Source organism: Anomalospiza imberbis, chromosome 5 (genome assembly GCF_031753505.1).
Source record: "Anomalospiza imberbis isolate Cuckoo-Finch-1a 21T00152 chromosome 5, ASM3175350v1, whole genome shotgun sequence".
NCBI classification, from domain to species: Eukaryota; Metazoa; Chordata; class Aves; order Passeriformes; family Viduidae; genus Anomalospiza; species Anomalospiza imberbis.
This window is the reverse complement of record NC_089685.1, coordinates 13,773,227-13,792,695: the sequence shown is the minus strand read 5'-3', so window position 1 is coordinate 13,792,695 and position 19,469 is coordinate 13,773,227. Positions and strand designations below refer to the sequence as shown.

At 39.1% G+C, this 19,469-nt stretch overlaps 1 protein-coding gene across 2 annotated transcripts in view; it reads right to left on the bottom strand.

Annotated features, from left to right (window-relative positions):
- Window positions 1-19,469, bottom strand: part of PRKAR2B (protein kinase cAMP-dependent type II regulatory subunit beta) — a 75,216-nt gene that overhangs the window by 32,424 nt on the left and 23,323 nt on the right. The window contains exons 1-2 of one of the 2 annotated variants that reach the window (XM_068189681.1): window positions 18,686-18,818; window positions 12,601-12,636 (exon numbers count right to left, since the gene is read on the bottom strand). In XM_068189681.1, coding sequence (XP_068045782.1) covers window positions 12,601-12,636; window positions 18,686-18,779 — 130 coding nt within the window. In that variant the 5' untranslated portion in view covers window positions 18,780-18,818. Of the gene's footprint in view, window positions 1-12,600; window positions 12,637-18,685; window positions 18,819-19,469 lie in introns of those variants that run through there. The other variant, XM_068189680.1, reaches the window with a different exon arrangement.

Here is a 19,469-nt window from a genome sequence, read left to right as displayed (position 1 = left end):
TAGAGACAATTCCAACTGCTCATATAAATAATGCCTTTGCAAATGATCCCTCAGTCATGTTGTGTTTTGATTAAAGAGCCCTGCATGAGAAGTGTGAAATGAATAGAAATGCCCCTGAAATATGCTTTCTCTCTTGCACAATACAACCATTGCCACCTCAACCTCCACCCAACTGAGCACCTCCTTTCTCATTCAAATTAATGGGACATATTTAGTGCTTGTAAAAAATAAGGCCTAGTCTGGAATACAAAGGTCTAAAAATTCATGATAGAAAAGGTAACTCATGATCTGCCAATTATAACTTTTGGTGTTCAGGAATTTTTTCTACTTAATAATTCAACTTTAATGCAAAGCTTTTAATGATAAATTTGAAAGTTATTTTATCACATATACAGTTCTTAAACTAAAAGTCACCCAACATTGAAACTGATTTTGCTTCAGCTTTGAAAATGTCACAGATATTGAAAAAACTTCCGCCAGCTCCTAATAAGAATGACATTATGGTCAGAGGTGAACCACAAAATAGTACATTCTAAGAATTATTTGTCAGAAATATATGGATATGCCAGAAGAGTGGGTATTATTGGCATTGTTCAGTAATCAAAATTATATAAGTCCAGTTACCTAAAGATTCATAGAATCTTTAAGGTTGGAAAAGACCTCTAAGATCATTAAGTCCAACCTCTGACCTAATATCACCATACCCACTAAACATATCACAGTGTCCCACATCAATCCATTCTTTGAACACTTAAAAAGATAGGGACTCCATCCCTTCCCTGGGCAGCCTGTTCCAATGCCTTGGCACTCTTTAGGTGAATACGTTTTTCCCAATATCCAATGTATAACTCCCCTGGTGTAACTGAAGGTCATTTCTCCTCGTCATTTGTTGCCTGGGAGAAGATGTTGACCCACACCTGGCCACAGCCTCCTTTCAGGCAGTTGTAGAACCAGTAAGGTCTCCCCTGGGCCTCCTTTTCTCCAGGCTGGACACTCCCAGCTACCTCAGCTGCTCCTTTCAGGACTTGTGCTCCAGACCCTTCCCCAGCTGGGTTGCCCTTCTCTGGACACACTCCAGCACCTCCATGTCTTTGTTGTAGTGAGGGGCCCAAAACTGAACACCAGTGTGTCCTTGCCAGTGCTAGGACAAACCAGTTTTTCATAGAAAAAAAAACATTCTGTAACTTGATAAACTTTTTTTTTTTTTGTGAAAAGTTGGTGCACACTTGAATAATCTGCAATTCAAACCAAGCATTTCAAACAAGTGTCAGTGCACTGCATCACAATTTCCTTTGCTTTTCCCCCCAACTTGATCACCAAAATAAAAAATAAAAATTAACAAACAATTTGGGAAATTATCACCACAACAACTGACAAAGCCAGTTGACACCTCTGAGACTTTGTCTGCACAAGGTCTACTCAGAAAAAAAACATGTAAGAAATTCTACTTAGAAAGTTAGAATACATAAATGAAAGATAGTATGTGACAAAATGGCTTATGGCTTTTAGGCAATACCATTAGGAAATACCTTTACTTAGTGGATTCTATCTACTGTCATATATTTTTTTCCAAATTAATACCATTTTTAACAAAATCATGAACATCATGTTCCACTTAAAGCATCTTTCTACACCAACAGTTACACACTATATTTTGCTAGATTTACCTAATTTAAAAAGCTGGAAAACATAAACCATGAAGTTGTGTGCCATTCAATTCAGTGCTTTATATGTAAATTTCTCAGGGATTTCTCAGCTTTTTGTTCTACATTACGTGACAGTAATATTCCATTGTTGTAGGGGCCAGAGCATCTACAGGAATTAAATTATTCCTGTTGCTTTTAACTTTAAATCTACAGTTTCTTGACCATTACACAGCCAAGTTCTGTGCAGAAGGTTTTAAGCAAGTGGCTTCAGAGTCAGGAGTGAGGATACCATGAGCTGCACGATTGCATCAGCAGGTATAGAGTGCTAGCATGGTGATATACATAGCTAACATTTGTGTCAGACTGCAGCAAAGCAGCCTCTAATAGCAGGCAGTCTGTCTCCTTTATGCAGCACAGCTTTTGTATCATCATATGCTTTAATTTTCCTTCCCTTTCAGGGCAGGTTTTCTGCAGAGATGGGAATGTGCACAGTGCAGGCAGTGAGGGTGTCACACCCAGCAAGCACTGCTGCTGGGCACTTGGTGGTAGGCGTACCACAAAGGATTTGAAATCCCACTTAATTGTTCTTTTTGACTGCATCAAGGATAGGCTTCCTACTCCTCTCTTCCAGGCCCTTGCTAACCCAGAGTATCAGCTATTGTCACACTGTGTTGCTCCTGCCTCTGCTTTGTTACTGTGACAGCTGCGTGACCACAGTTCTCCAACAGTATTTTAGTATTTTTTGCACATGGACTGTGTTTCTTGAACTGACCCATAAGAACTGTACCACTTCCCCTTCCTCATTCTTGCAACAGACCCATTTCCTGGATGGCATATTAAAGAAGCCAACTGTGCTGGTCTAATAAGCCTCATACATATGAAGATAAACTATGGGCACTCCATACTTGTTCTTCTTACACTGTTTGATTTGCACAGCTAAGAAATTCAATTAACAAAATGTACAGTCTTCACCAACATTCAATAACGTATTCATGTCATTGGGCACTACTGAACCACAATGACAATTTAGATTCTCTGCTGTAATTGCTCATGAACAAACTGATCCCAGGAGCACACCTAAGAAGATCTTTTAGATTAGGATCTCATCTTTTTCAGTGTAATTATGCCACACAGTAGGCGTAAGTATATTTCTTTTTCCTTCTTAGCTATTTCGCATTTGAAGCATTCCTTCACACTAGCCATGAGAAAATGTGATTGATTCTGTGATATGTCTAAAAATCCTACAGAACAGTAGGTAAGCCTTATATAGGGAGACATTTCTGCTACGTTCTTTATAAATGCATACACACACATTTTGTCTGCTGTTGGCTGATTCTTTGACTTCATCCATTTGAGCCTAAACCCCAAAGTCTCGATGGCTGGCATTCCCCAGGAACTTATTCCCAAATGGATAACATAAATGGGGCAGTTTTTAAAAATAAATAATAAGATTAGTGCTTATCTTCTCAGTAAGGAAAATGCCTGAAAAAATTACATTGTGTCCTGCACAACTATCTTTGAAATTAGCATATTACTATGATGATATACTGCTATACGTAATATAGTACTATGATGGGATAGACAAAAAAAGTGAACAGAAGAGTAAGTGTACTCAGCTCTGGACCAATGAGAATAGGGGTGAAAGTAGTCCCCAAATCAATGCTAGCAGAAAGAAAAAAGTCTCTTCCTTTTGCTCACTGGCAAGAATATGAGAGACTAGAAAGTAATTATTATTTAGTGTTCCAAGTCCCTAGCTCAGAGAGCACAGTTTTGCTACAGTAATGCTCCAATGAGAAGCTGTATTTCCAAAACTCAGACTGTGATAGCAGGAGAGAAAAAGCCTAACAAGTAGGCGTTGAATTTGTGCCGTAAAAGATGCACTCATCACTTACTAGACTGCACCTGAAACAATGTTAAGGATATAAGCTCCCAATTTTGTTGCAGTGTGTAGCTGATGTTCAGAGTGAAAGATGGTTTCAAAGACTGACTGAAGCTTTGAGTTTAGGCTGATGGGGGTTCCTCTTCTGTGACTGGTTATTTGAAAGTGAATCTCCACATTTTCATTATTTTCTTGTGTATTTAGAGGGGAAAGAGTTAGTGTTTCCATACAATCTCAGGTTCAACAAGAAAACTATACAAGGCTTTAACATTTCCATTTAATATTTCCTCTGACAAGTTCATTTTTCTTTATGTTCTCAAGGAGTTCTGTTTCCTAATCTGTGTAATAAATACATACAATTTTCTTCATGAGTGGATTGTGGCATTGTAGCAAAGAAAAATTGCAGCAATTTTTTTCCATTCTGGCATGCTCATTATAATTCTTCACAATAATTGTGAAGACATCAGAAATCAATCTTTTTCACTTTCACACAAAATGTTACTGGAACAAGAAAAGGAATTATTCACCTTAACCTCTTAAGGATGCATTCACATTAATACAACAAATACAGTTACTCCATTTTGAACAACTTGCTATGTAAAACATGCCTTGTCTTACTCATCTTTTATCCTTCAGAATAAATCTTCTACAGCATCAAGGTCAAACCACATGAAGTCACAGATGGAAAGGAATTGTTTTGGAAAACTGGAAGATACAACAGCCTACAGATTCATGCTCTATCAGTTACAGTGGAGGGGGCATACCTCCCTAACCTCATACAAGTGTGGAAGAACAACACAGCACAGTAAACGAAGAGGAGCTTATCAATAGACACAGATACTGAAATATTTTAGAGAAAAAAGATCAGAACTATTAAATAATGACTATCAATACACACCTGCTCTAAATTTATTTTAAAATCATTCCTCTTTCAGCAACATAGATACATTCTCATTCAAAAAAAAAAACCCATTATTTAATTTCTTTCAAAATCATGAGTTATGAGCATCCTGATAGAAGCATTGGAAGATTATTAACTTCTCTGATCATATGTTATTTGGATCTCTGAGATTATCAATAATGAATGCAAATTTAGAAGCAGGTTAAAACAGAAAACACAGTATGACTGTTTAGGTTTAAGAATTTAGTGCTCCCACTGAGACTCTCCAAACCAATGTGCCATTCACTCATTTCTCTTCCCCGTGCAGCGGGCAGGAGAGAATTGGAGGCACAAAAGGTGAAGATCACGAGCTGAGATTAGAGCAATTTACTGTAAACAGAAAAAAGATAAGGAAAGAACAGTAACAGCAACAATATTAATAACAAAAGTGTGCAAAAAAGAGGGAATGAATCACATGCAAAAAGTGCTCAGCACAGAGCTCAGCGTGCAGTTGCCCTGACCATTGCCTCCAGCTCTGAACCAGCATTATCCAACCGCTCCATCCAGCTCAGCACCAGCATTATCCAACTGCTCCCTCCAGCTCAGAACCAGCATTATCCAACCGCTCCCTCCAGCTCAGAACCAGCATTATCCAACTGCTCCCTCCAGCTCAGAACCAGCATTATCCAACCGCTCCCTCCAGCTCAGAACCAGCATTATCCAACTGCTCCCTCCAGCTCAGAACCAGCATTATCCAACTGCTCCCTCCAGCTCAGAACCAGCATTATCCAACTGCTCCCTCCAGCTCAAAACCAGCATTATCGAAGCATTCACTCCAGCTCAGAATCAGTGTATTCCAAGCACTCCCTCCGGCTCAGCACCAGCATTATCCAACTGCTCCCTCCAGCTCAGAACCAGCATTATCCAACTGCTCCCTCCAGCTCAGAACCAGCATTATCCAACTGCTCCCTCCAGCTCAGAACCAGCGTTATCCAAGCGCTCCCTTCAGCTCAGAAACAGCGTTATCCAAGCACTCCATCCTGCTCAGAACCAGCCTTATCCAAGCGATCCCTCCAGCTCAGAACCAGCCTTATCCAAGCGCTCCCTCTGGCTTGGAAGGGAACCACCACACCCGTCCCTCCACCACACTCACTCACCCGGAGCAGGCTCCAGCACCATCCTTGGCACAGTCCCAAACAGGACCATTCCCAAAGAGTGGTACAGATGAGGCCACACTGCTGGCTGCAGGTAGGGCTTGATGTATAAACACACTTTCCCATACCCATCATATGCACCAGTTACATACAAAAATGAGTTTAAAGGTACTGGTCAATCCGTCTAACAATTTGATACTTTGCTAGGATGTCTTCCTCAAACAGGCTGGGCAACAGTCCCTAAAGACAAACTTGATACGTATTTCAACACCTATCTCTGGTTTATGTTTCATTTGTCTGAAGCAAGACCAGCCTAAATAGCTGAAAAAATGATCAATTTTATTGATACAAAACCACATGCAGAATACTTTTCAAAGGTTATACTAAGACAGCAGGAAAAACTACAGTTCCCCATAAAGAGGGATACACAGTAATTTGTGAACTCAAAACGCAATTCCCCTATTTTCTAAAGAAACAGTTGCTATCTAGCTTTACCAACTTGTGCAATTTAAAAATGATTGCTCTGTATATTTTAGTCAGTTTATAAATGCAGTCAAGAAATATGTGATTGCAAAGACATCTAAACAAACATGGAAATGCAGATGAAGCTTCAATAAATCATCTAAACCAACTATCCAAATCATCTATGCACTGCTGCAGTATGAATTACACCTCTATGCCGTCAAGAAAAGGTGTTATTTTTCTTTAAAACTTCTGAGATAACACAACATTCCTGTGCAGTTTAGTCTATTGCTTTACTAAGTATTTAGTCCAAGAGTGTTCCTCAAGGCACAGCCTAAATATTTGTGTGTGTAAAAATTAGGCCAATCGCTGTTTGTTTACTCCCTTCATTCCCTGCCACCTCCTTGGGACAAATATTGAGAGCCCTGTCTATAGCAACCCATCACACAGAACAAGGCTTACATACTTATTCCTACCATCTCCCGCTTTCCCTTTCCTTGCCTTTTTTCCTGCCTTCCTCCACCACCTCAAACTTTGCCTTATAGTATGCATCTACGAAATCTCTTCTTTTATTAAGCCTCCAGTGTTATGACAAAAACAGCTTAAACACAGCTGTATCTAAAACCTGGCATCGCACTGATTTGCAACAGTTTGCCTATTTCTGTAACTCAGCTCCATCAATGGGCTCTGAAAATTTCATATTCAACCTCTACTCATCATATATCCAAGGAAACACTTTGATACAACTTGCTAGAATCTATGCTTCAGGTTTTGGAGTTTAAAAAGAAGAATAAATGAAAGTTGAATATGAACTACTTAAAAACTTCCTGAAGTAATGCAGATAGCCTAAATTTTGTTTTCTTTTGAACAAGAATACTACAGTCCAACTATACACTGTAGTATGGAAGAGTTTTTGTATACATGCAATGCAACTGAGAGAAGAAAAAGTTTCATGGGCAGAAATCTGTCACTAGAACAGCCAAAACAACTGAACCTGGAAGGAGGCAGAAGAGCTTCAATGCACACACGCTCTTCTTCAGATCTGCATCAAAAGCAACAAATCTCAAGGTAACAACAAGACAGGAACACACATTCCCCAGTTTAACATCATGATGTTATTTATCAAACATTCTGAATGAAAACAGCAGTTAGGAGTGGAGGCAAATGTGCGTGTTCTTTAAGCATCTTTAGCCCTATGTTAATACTTCATTTTTCTATAGGAACTTTTCTCATATTGCCAGAAAATATAAGTGGAAACAAGAGCAAATTAAACTCTTGTTTCTGTGACTGTCTCATTTGCAGAGGAAGTGCACAGCAAATAGTCTATGCAAGAAGAACTAAAGAAAGGAAGCTGGATCAATTAATTATGGATTGCATGGGAAACAGCCTTTATCAGTAGCTTTCCACAGACCCAGAAGTGTTGTGAGGCAGATCACTGAGAGCAGTTCTTCATTCCCAAGAGCCAGAGTCAGCAGCGCCCTGGCAACAAGGAGGGCCAAGCATCTTCTGAGGGCATCAGGCCAGCTGGGCATAGAGGGGATTGTCCTGCTCTGCTCTGCACTGGGGTGGCCTCACCTCGAGTCCTATGTGCAGTTTTGGGTGCCTCAACACAATAAAGATCTAAAGCTATTATTCCAAAGGGGGGCTATGAAGATGGTAAAGGATCTGAAGGAGAAAGCCAAGGAGTGGATGAGGTCACTTGATTTATTCAGCCTGGAGGAGACTTCACAGCTGTCTACAGCTTCCTAACAAGGGAAAGGGGCAGCCTCTGATCTCTTCATTCGGGTGGCCATTAACAGGATCCAAAGGAACAGCATGAAGCTGTGCCAGGGAGGTTTAGGCTGGACATTAGGAAAATTTTCTTCACACAGAGGATGGCTGGGCACTGGAACAGGTTCCCCAGGGAAATAACCATGGCACCAGGAGTTCAAAAAGCATTTGGACAATGCTCTTGGGCACATGGTGTGACTCTTGGGGTGTCCTGTGCTGGGACAGGAGTTGTGCTTTCCTGCTAATGTAGGATATTCTATAACGTATGTGCTTCAAGCAGGACCAGGACCAGACTGAAGCACAGCATTCTCCCTGATCCAGTGGCTCTAAGGTGCCCACAGCTCAGTGCACCACACCCTTATTGTTATTCAGCAAAGGATTTGAGTGTTACAGTGATGCTAATTGTAAGAAGGACCCTGACAAGGCACAATATGCCTTCTTTACTGTACTCTGTTCATGCAATGTAGATTTGTCTCAAACTCTGACAGCACTTTTTCTTCTGGTTTTCCTCACTATGACAATGGCATCCTTAGTACTTAACTGAGTTTTAGTAATAGATACCACTGTATGTCAGCTGTGTCCTTGCTTATTTCAGAAATGAGACATATTGGACATTTCAAACTTTAGATTAACTACACATATGTAATGAACAAAGGTGAATCCAACATCACTTGAATTCAGTTTGGGGAATATTCATCACTCAGAAGAAGCAGAACCAGCGATTCTTCTTGAAGAACTGGAATTACTGGTTCATCAATAAAGTTCTTCAGTCTTCTTTCTTCTGTCACTTTATATGCTTCTACAACACTGCATTCTACCTGAGCATTTCAAAGGGGACTTTACAGTTACTTAATTCCACACCATTATTTTTGGTACAATCCTAGCTTCTGCCTTACTCTATAAAAGGGAATAGCACTTCATTTCAGTATGCTGCTTTCTCTGACAATTTTTAATATGCCACAGGAAAGTGGGTGCCAATCTTTTTAAGAAAAACTCAATATAGTTGGGTTGATTGAAAATCACAAGTAAAATATTGTTCCTAGGGACATTTTCTATTCTTGGCTAGCAGTGCTGATTTGCTCTTCCTAGATATTAGTTTATATTTAACCATTTAATTTGATATCACCTATGCTCTTCCATAATTTCAGAAAGCAATTAGCCATTCTTTCACTAACAGGACTCCTGTAGTCTAAATGCAGTAAAATTCACCATGTTTCTTAAATACATTGCCATGCTTCCTGTAGGAATTATTACATTGAGAAGTAGCAGTAATATATATAAATGCTACTCTGGGCATGACTAATCCAGTCCACACAAGGGTTCAGGATACTGCAGACCAAAACTCTTATTTTGTCACTTTCTTCCTAATGGCATCTTACACAATGAAGAAGAATAAGTTGTTCTGGCAAACTTGCTCCCAGATTTTCCCCTGTATGAGGCTGCATAGAACCTCCCACATCCTGTCTGAAGGATGAAGGGGTGCCCTTCATGCTCCCCTTTTTTTCCACACCCAAGCCTCTTGATCGCCTCAACAGTTGTTTTCCTTTCTCTTCATCTTAGTGCCATCAGATTTGAAAAGAAAAATAAAGGATTAACTATTTGCAGCTGTCTCATTGTTCATTCTAGCTCTATAAAGTATTTTTAATCTCCTCTTCTTACTAAACTCCTTTTTTTAAGAGTGTGATATCTATTATTCTTTGTGCATAGCCTAGAACAATGGAGTGCATTATTAGCTAGCCCGTGAGTAGCTGTCACCAGCACTGTAAGTGTATTTTATGTATAGAGCCCACAATGAATATATACACATACATACGAATAAACACACATCAGAGATATCTAATTAGGTAGCTCAATAAATTTTAAGAACTGGAATTCCAGAACAGCTAATTTATCCTAGCTTACTTCTGTTTTTTTCCTCTACATACCAATGAGAGTTCATTAATACATCCTCAGCATGTTAACAGGAACAGCTGTTAAATAATAAATGCTGCGCTGTATTATTTTCAGTAGGTGCTTCAGCAATTAAGCTCTGGGTGCCCAATTTCTAGCTCAGTTAGGAAAAATAACTATGTCTTATGCAACTAAGCAAAATACTAGGCATTACCCAAAGAGTAACAGAAGCATCAAAATACCCATTGTAGAGAACTACTGTTCTCTGTAAGGAAATGTTGGAAACCCAATGCAAATCACCACACCAGAACCTTGTGTACTTCTGTTTTATTTAAATCAATCCACTCTCAGGCAGCACAACTCCTAGGTCTGTGCAAGAGAAGTAGAGAGAACCTATGGGCAGAGGCATGACAAAAGGCACCCTGAAGTCACACACTCCCAGAATCAGTCTGCAATATCATTAATCAGATACAACATGAAACCACATTCTACAGCTAACGCTCCGAATATTCACCACTAGCTTGGAAAAATATTCACCAGAAGAAAATCTTCAAAAGCAGTCAAGAATCTACAATATTGCACATTTCAAATTTTAAAATAACTCTTAGCCACACAGCCTAAAATTAGGAGATGCTCATATTTGAGGAAAAAAACCCCTACTTTTCATTTGGTCTGCCTACATAATACATATGGCATTTCCTAAATATGAGAATCAGCTTTGACTACAGAAGGTTAAGCTACCAAGCATAAAAAAAACCCAAACCCAACAGCTACTATCTAGCTTTTCCCTTGCAAGGTATCTTGATTGACTTAATTTACACAGACAACTGTTCAATTAAAGAAAATATATATAAAAATATGGTTAGGACTGCAAACATCCCTGTGAAATGTTTATATTATCAGCATAGTCTGATTTATGTTTTTAATTTTATATTTTAACAATCAAGTTTCTTAAATGTACTGTACTTCTCTGACAGTCATTTATTATTTAAGAAGTAAGAACTATCACCTTTTACAGGCGTTCTTGTTTGAAAAATAGTTATTTTAACTGTTAAAGCTACCACTAACTTAATAAAATAGTACACATAGTGGACTGCAGCATTTCCTTGTTCTAGCTTGAAATGTATTCACATGATTTACATCTGATTTACTACACCACCTGACTCATTATCATGAATAAGATAACTATTCTATCTCTCCACAAGAAGACCAAAATACATGAAATATTAATTCCCCACAGAAATTATTTCCCCAATAACTGCACAAAAATTTCAGACTTATGTGTTTAGTTTCCTTCTAAAAATAAATGTTAATTTAATACTAAATAAACATTAAGAATAACTGATTGGGGGCTTTGTGTGCAAGTACTAGCTTTTCAAACAATCAAACTCTCTGAATGCAAAAGCTTATCACACATCTGTTGGAAGAACTGCATTCATTACTGTCAGCTATCAATCAGTCACAGAAGAACTCTCCTTAAAACATGAAATGTGATTTGCATAGAGCCCTGCTCACTGCTGCTGAGCACTAGTTAACAAATCATTCCTTTCATTTCAAGCTACAGTACCTCATGAAGTATTATCATAACTTAAAGCATCAGAATATTTGGAATTAATTACATTTTCTTACTTTGTGCTACATATGTGAAGGTGGTCAGGCACTGGCACAGGTTGCCCAGACCAGCGGTGGATGCTCCATCCCTGGAAATGTCCAAGGCCAGGCTGGACAGGGCTCTGAGGAACCTGGGATAGTGGAAGGTGTCCCTGCCCACGGCAGGGGGTTGGAACTGGGCGATCTTTAAGGTTCCTTCCAACCCAAATCATTGTGTCATTCTATTATATGCTATGCACCAACCCTGCAAACTTCCTTTTTTTCTCTACAGTTCCTCAGTGATCCTGAGGATTTTCACTAGTATTTTTAAATTGACAAGAGACTACCTGACTGAGGTTGTTAAGTAGCAAAACTAGAAGTCTGGACAGAATTACTGCATTATGAAATACATTTATTAAAAATGACCTGAAGTTGAAAACAAAGAGAATTTTATACTGAATATGGCATACTGAAATGACTAGGAATAGCTCACATCTCCTGCTCTCCTGACTCTTATGAGTCAGCCATGAGTCTTATTACATTTCAGATTCATAGTACTTCAAACAAATAAGATCCAGATTTTGGGCCTCACAATTCAAAAAAAAAAAAATAGCCCTCAAAAATTAAGTCTAAAGGACATGACACTGCAGAACAATAAGAAAAGGCCATGAATATTAACTTTTAATGATACATAATGTGGAGGGATCTGTTACATAAAATGAAAATAAGGTAAAGAGTCCTCTGAGCCAGCAAGCACTAAGTTAACTTAAAGAATACACAAACCAGCACCAGGCAAGGCAGGTGCACACCAAACACAACCACACACCACCATGGGAATGGTGCTTCCAGACCCAATCTGCAAGCTCTGCACAGCACAACAACACACCATGCGCACAAACCAGCCTGGGTTTGGAAAACAGTGAGATTTCTAGCACAGCCGAACATTTCTTCATGCATAGCTGATCACAAAATTGCAGTTTCGGGCTGTCTATGAAGTAAGCAAGGTAACCCTGCTTACATTCAGATTAAATTCAGCTCTTGCTTTCAGCCTTCAGATCTGCTACAACTGAAATTATTTTCTTTAAGGGTTTGGGGGGGGGTGTTAAAAAAAAGCTGCGGTTTTTAATAAATTCCACAGCAACAGGAAGGGCTTGTGCAAGTTCTCTGACTTGAAACCTTGGCTACATTTTTCAGTAAAGCAGGTAACAAGTTAGAGGTTAGTCCAAGTCCAACAACTTTGACAAATGTCATATTACGTTTTAGAGGACAATTACTGTCAGCATAATGTTTCAACTATGATGTAGACAAAAGGAACTTCATTCAGCTTACCTGATGCACGTCTGGTGAATCGGTTTACTGCTGGAGCTGAAAGAAAACAACATTTTGATTATTTTTGTAGTAATCTAGCTTGCTTTTAACATAACAATGCTATACTTCATTCCAAGTGTGACAACTACAAACACCAGATAAGCATTTTTTTTCTATTTTATAGGAACCCATTCGTATTCACTTTAAGTAGTGTTGCAGGAGATGGTACATACTAACCAGGAAGCTTTCCAGACCATTTTTAGCTTTCTAAGAGTTACTGTTACTTACTGCTGTTCATCAGTGGATGTGAAACATTTAGATCTTCATCTCCATTATTTATTGAGTGCACAGAAATTGGCATCTTGCAAACAATAATGCAAGCAGGGTATGTAAAAAAATAACTTCACTGTAACAAAATATACCTATTGGAAATCTAGAACTAAAGATACTCCTACAGAGAAAAAGATTAATTTGTAATCCCATTAAAAGATCAACTTTTGTTTTGACTAACCTTTAAAACTCCTTAGGTAAGTCAATAACAATGCCAACCCCCACCAAAACCCTAGTGCAAATGTTTTATAGTGCCATCCTGGCACATGTCCAACTGCATGCTGTAAACATTTGTAATCAGACTTCTGTCTTGTTTCCAACTGGGAGAGACTGCAAAATACGACTTAAAACATATGGCTTTGCCTCTATTTCATTTCTAGGTTTACCAGCTTCTTTAAGAGTTACTAGAGATAAAAGAGATAAATAGTTTTATGTTTTGCCTTCCAAATACAACCTTCAGACTTCTAATTAGTAAAAACCACTGGTCTTGAACTCTACTTTCATGTGATGTATTAACTGCTGGAATAAAGAGCAAGAAGAAAATCTGAATGACCTAATTTCAAATGTGGGCAGCAGCCACATTAAAAATGTATGCCCTTACAGTGCTTATTAATATTCAACCTTAAAAACTGCTCTTTATGTTTACACAGAACTGAAAAATATTAACCTTTTTATTTTATCCCACTAAATTTTACATGGGTATTATGCATCATGTCTTGAACACCTAAGCCAAGAGAAAAAAATTACTGAGAAAACAGAAGAGACAGCAACAACAGCCTGAGATGCAAACTGACTTCTTATTCCTCTGGGGACAAAAAAAAACAGAGCAAAGCTACAATTTCTGAACCACAGTCACAGATGGTTTGTACAAGCACATACAGGAGTGACAGGTCCAAGTGGCAAAAAAATACACTGGTAAACCCAGCTACAGAGGTTTGGAGTGCTAGCCACAAGGAAGGAAACCTCTGGTTAATAAGCTTTTACAAACTCCAAACATATATATAGAGGAGCACAAGAGTAACACAACCAGCAAAGTTATTTTGAAACATGAATTCTAATTCCCCTGAACAATTTTTCTTTAAATAAAAAGACAAAAAAATGTAGACACATTTTTATCAAAACAGACTGCATATTTTATGCAACTGCTGTTTTATAATACGAGGGCTGTTTGATTCCTCAAAACTGTTTATTTTGTCACTACTGTTCTGGGCCAAATTCATTTCAGGACATCAGTCATAACTGTCACCATCAGATGGCTGATTTGTTTCCTCAAGCAAGTAAATTTGCAGCAAGTCTCAGCAGATGTGCTCATATTTAAAAAAAAATTGGAATCTGACATATTTCTAACAAGCAAGCATAAAATAATGTTTTGCTCCCATTCAGAAGCTTTCCCCAAACTCAGGGAGGGCTTTGGCTGTCAGTTCTGTATATAATCTGTAGATATGAAGATTTAACTCCCCTAGACAGCTACCTCAGCACATCTAAAAAAAAAATAAGGAACATGTAGCACAAAACTAACATAATTTGAAACAAGTTACTAGGATTGTCAAATAAAAAAGTTCTTTTTCAACTAGATAATTCAAAATTCACTCTTTTATTTGGCTACAAGAAGCTTAGTTTATTGTGCAACAGATTCTACAAATTATTTACTGATAGGAAAAAAAATAGCAAGAATGTCAGAACCTTGATCAGCAATTATTTTTGAGCTTATGTGAATAATCAGTGTTTCAGCAGCAACCAGACAGAGTCTTCCTGCCCAGACTGGGATTTCATGGAGGTCATCCAAATGTGTTACTGGGAGATTTAAAAACAGAACCCACAGTTCTTTGTTATGGAGCAAATTGAACTACTCTCTATTTTTCTGGTAGCAAATCGCAATTTACTTCTGTTGTCCAGAAAGGTGGAAGCATTAGCATACAAAAAAGTCTCAGATAATAATAATAATAATAACACCTACAGAAATGTAGGTGTTTTCAGTACAAAGTAGATGAGTGACCAACCAGGTCATGTCTGGCAGGGTAAGCATAGTAAGGTGGGCAAATGAAAGTCTAAGATGCATTTTTCTTGAGGCATAAAACAAATACTAAATTATCTCTCAAATATGTCAGGAGTGGAAAGTCTTGGCTCAGAAACAAATGGACAAATCAATGGCAGAAATATTCAATGAGGGATATTAAATGCTCCTCCTGGAGCCACACAGCATCAGGAACAGCAGAGAAATTCCCAGGGAAGAAACACTACTTATTCTGCCTGTGACTACCACCTTCTGTGGGTATCTATTTTTAGCCACCATCCTTACTGAGATCCGAGTTAGGCTGACTCTTAGGTTTGGACTGAGATGACTGTCCTGATTGACACAGCTCAAGTGGAAGTGGTACCCAGAGAGACAGGGATGCCAAGAGACAGTCTTGGCATCCAGGTTGAATTATGAGGGCAGCTTTGAAATCCCATTCACAGGGCACAGGAATATTGTACTTAAATCCACAGGTTCAAGCCCCAAGCTACACACACATAGAAGCGGTGCTTAGGCATTGTGATTTCCACCCCGCTGCCGCTCCAGCTGCTTCCCAACACTCTGCTCCCCTCTCTCCTCTCTGCCATGTCCACACGCAGGTTCTCAGGACTCTCAGTGCCTGCCTGCAGGCACAGCAGACAGCAGCTGGCTTTGTGCTCTGCAGGCTGCCCAAGGACTGCTCCCTACAATGTGAAACCCAGGCAGCCTCGTGGGAGGGTTACCCCATCCCAATTAACACGCCAGATGCAACACTGCTGACGCACGCCAGCTCACAGCTCCGGTTTGCCAGCAGGAGTAAACGTGGGAAGGGAATGGGCACGAGGCAATACCTACATGGCTACTGAAGTTAACTCTACAGAAAAAATATACTTGATTTTAAAGGTTATACTGATATCATGCTGAGAGCTGGTTCTTCAAAATTATTCAATTCAAACAACTTGCTAGAAAAACAACACAGTAACTTGAGTGCCACACATATCCCCGCTCATCTGTGCAAAATAAAGAAGGCATAAAACCCATGGATTGCAAAACCTCGTCATTGCAAAAGGCAGGATTTTCCCAATAAAAGGTATAAACAGACATACAGATAAATTCAGAACATGTCCAGTGACATTTAATATTCTTTTCAGTATCAGAAAGAGTGCTGCATCACAACAAATAATGTACAGCTATGCACAGAGAATCTTGTTTACAAGCATGATGTCACTCTAATATTGAATGTGACTCTTCATGTTCTACTTTATTTCAACCAAAATCTATTACAAACTTCACAAGTGAAAATTATCAGGGGGTGGGGTGGCTCTGTGTGAGAGAAATGACAGAGGTCTGTATACTAATGAAGTTTTGATTAAATTACCATTCAAAACTTATGTGGTATATTACATCAGTTTGATTGTTAGCACTACGTAAGAGAGAATTCCCCAATTTGTCACTTCCTAGCAACTAAAATTCATGTTTGAAAATCCCTGCTCAGAGAACTGTATGGAAGTACAGCTTCTAAAACACTTTGGCAATACAGATCAAGCAAGTAAATATAAATAATTGGTAAATGATCAAGAGCAGCATAATTTTGTAAGTAGAGGAGGAAATGGGAGTCTGTGGGGTGGTCTGTAGAGTAGCAAGCCTAAGAAGATAATGCTATGAAAGGATCTCTACCTGGGCATCCTCTAGATGGTCAACCTGTTCTGATAGCCTGAGCTGTCTCTTTTTGCAAACTCACAATTTAAAAGTTTTTGCTTCAGAAATTGTCAGAGATTCTTGTGCCATTAATGCCACCTGGAATAAGAAGCTAAAGACATCGCAGACATTAGATATGCAGCCTTCCTAAGAAGTCAGGGACTGTAAGCCTGGGATTCAAGAAGAGGCTCTGCCTGTCTGGGGCTGTTAAGGACATGCCTGAGCACTCTCTGACAACCAGACCTGTAAACTGGTGCTTCCTGCAGGTCTGCAAACCACAGCAAAGACCCATCCCCAGGTGTACTGCGGAGTACAGGAAATCCTGCGTGTGCCCAAGCCAGGGCGAGCACACGCCACTCCCTGCAGCTGCTCTGGGGGACAGAGGCCAACAAGAGACTGCTCACTCTCCTGCCACACTTACAGCAGCTGAAGGTAATGCTCTTTTAGAGAAAAACACACAAAGCCAAAATGCCTGCTCGAAGTGACAAGGGCTGGCAGGGGATTAGTGATTAATCTTCAGTGTCAGTAAAAATTAGAACACTTTCCACAAGCCTCACTTTCAATTAGGCACTGTAATTTCTTCATATGGCAAAGGACTTAACCCCCTTAAAAAGAAGAAAAACAAACAAATAAAAAACCCCTCAAAAATTAAACTAAGCTATTACATGTTTTAGTTCTCCAATTTGGCAGCCCACAGCACCCCAAACCCCATCCGTATTTATAAAGCGGGAATACTGCTAATGTAGCTTAATGGATAGACAAACACCCGCACCACAGCGTGTCTTCCTTGTGCGGAAAGTGCAAATGCCCCAGGTGAGCTTAAAAAACAAATGTCATATCCAAATCATACATTGTTTTTCTATTCTATTGAGGGCAAAACTGTGTTAAAGCTCTCAAGGACACCACTGAGGTCAGTGGGTCAAACGTAGCCCAAACTTGAAAAATAGGCTGAGAACCTGCTCTCAACACACTGATTTTATTCCGTTTAACATTACTGTTTTCAGTAGAGTTATTCTTGATTTACCTATGGTCCTTTCATCATGTACATCAAAATCCCAGGCTAAATTTTAACTGATGAGGATCATGAGCAGTATATGCTCCACCTTTTCAGTTCCAAGCTTACCTATTTCTCAAAGGCCTCAACTTTCAGAAAATTTTGAATTATGCTTATTGCAATCACATCCCTATATTACATTAGTTAATATTCACTTGTCTTTTCACAAACAGTCTATTAATTAGAATGACCTAATCAGAACAAAAGCAAAATCAAATCTAAATGAATACCTCTCTGAAATACATGCTTTAGTCAGATTCATGTTTTTATGTCCCAAATGGAGGAAACAGAGTTAACTCCCCATTACCCAAGACAATGATAGGCTGGGACACCACAGATAATAACAGTAATTTGGAGCCCTTCTAATTTCCCTCCATCACTTTCATTTTAGTTCAGGATTAATCCAGGTAGAAGATTGTTTCAGAGGCTGAGACCAACACAAGACAATATATTTATGTTCATTTACCTTCACACTGATAAAACCTTACAAAATCTCAAGGAAAGCATGACAAACTCACTGACAGTTTGAAGAAATGACTCTGACAAAGAAGTTGCCAGGTCTACAGAGAATGGTTCTTGTCTTTTCTATGTGAAAGGCTATGACAACTGTGAGATATGAGAAGAAGAGATGAGCACAGCAAATACACAGCTATTATCTGGAAGACAAACAGTCCTGGCAATACAATAGTTAGAGCATAGCTTTCAAAATATTTGTATTTCAATCTGGAAATTTAACAGCAATGGTAATATTTCAGTGATGAAATACATGAGTTATGTTTTATTATTTCCCTCACCAAATAAGTCAGTCTCCAAAGTTTTGGCGTTTTTCTTTAAAAACAAAATTGAAGAACAGCAGCACATAGGCTTGGCCTTTATACAAGGAGAAAAGGTAAATCATAGCCACAGGTGCTTCCTGTATGTACCAGTCAGCCAAAGAACCTGACAGGTTAGACAGCAACACTGCCACCAAATTTCCCAAAAATCTTAACACCTCAAGAATGTCTGAAGCCCACTCCAAAACTCTGACTAACCTCGGTGAATTATACCCACAGCTCCTAAAAGGGTAGGATCTGCACACAGAGGGATCTGGCTCCATCCAAAGAAAGGTGTGTTGCTGGAAGGCATTGCAAGTACACACTTTCAGGAAGAAAGGGCTCCCTAAGGAGTTGAGACCACTCCATAGCTGGGCAGATAGAGTGCACACGGACACATGCATTCATATACAGAGCAGAATACAGGCAGTGAGGTATTAAGGTAACGCAGGCTTTCAGTGAATCCTGTAGACTTGTCTGAGAAGCCAAAGATGAGAGATAAACAACACTATAGTGGTAGCATTTATGTGATACCGGGAGGAAAAGAGAGAATAATTCAACTGTTGCAAGAAAAGTAGATGTTGGTAAGAAAAAATGGCTTCATCTCATGGGATGCCCTAAAATTTATTTATTTTTAAATTAAAAATGCCATCTACAGATTTTAAAACCACCTGTACCAAAACAAATACATACGTAATTATTGCTGTCTTTGCAGACATCAATACATCCATAAAAGGATTGAAATACAGAGAAACTAGGATATCTTGCTATCCCTATTTTTTAATAGGCAAAATAAACTAAATTTACATGAGGTTGTAGTCCTAAAATGCAGTTGATTTTTTGGGCTGCCAGCACATACTGGGGGTTATGTTGAGTTTCTCATCCACCAACACTCCCAAGTCTTCCTTCTGAGGGTTGCTTTCAATCCACTTCCAGCCTGTACCTATGCTTCAGAAAGCCCAGAAGCAGGTGCAGCACCTTGCACTCAGCTGTGCTGAACCAT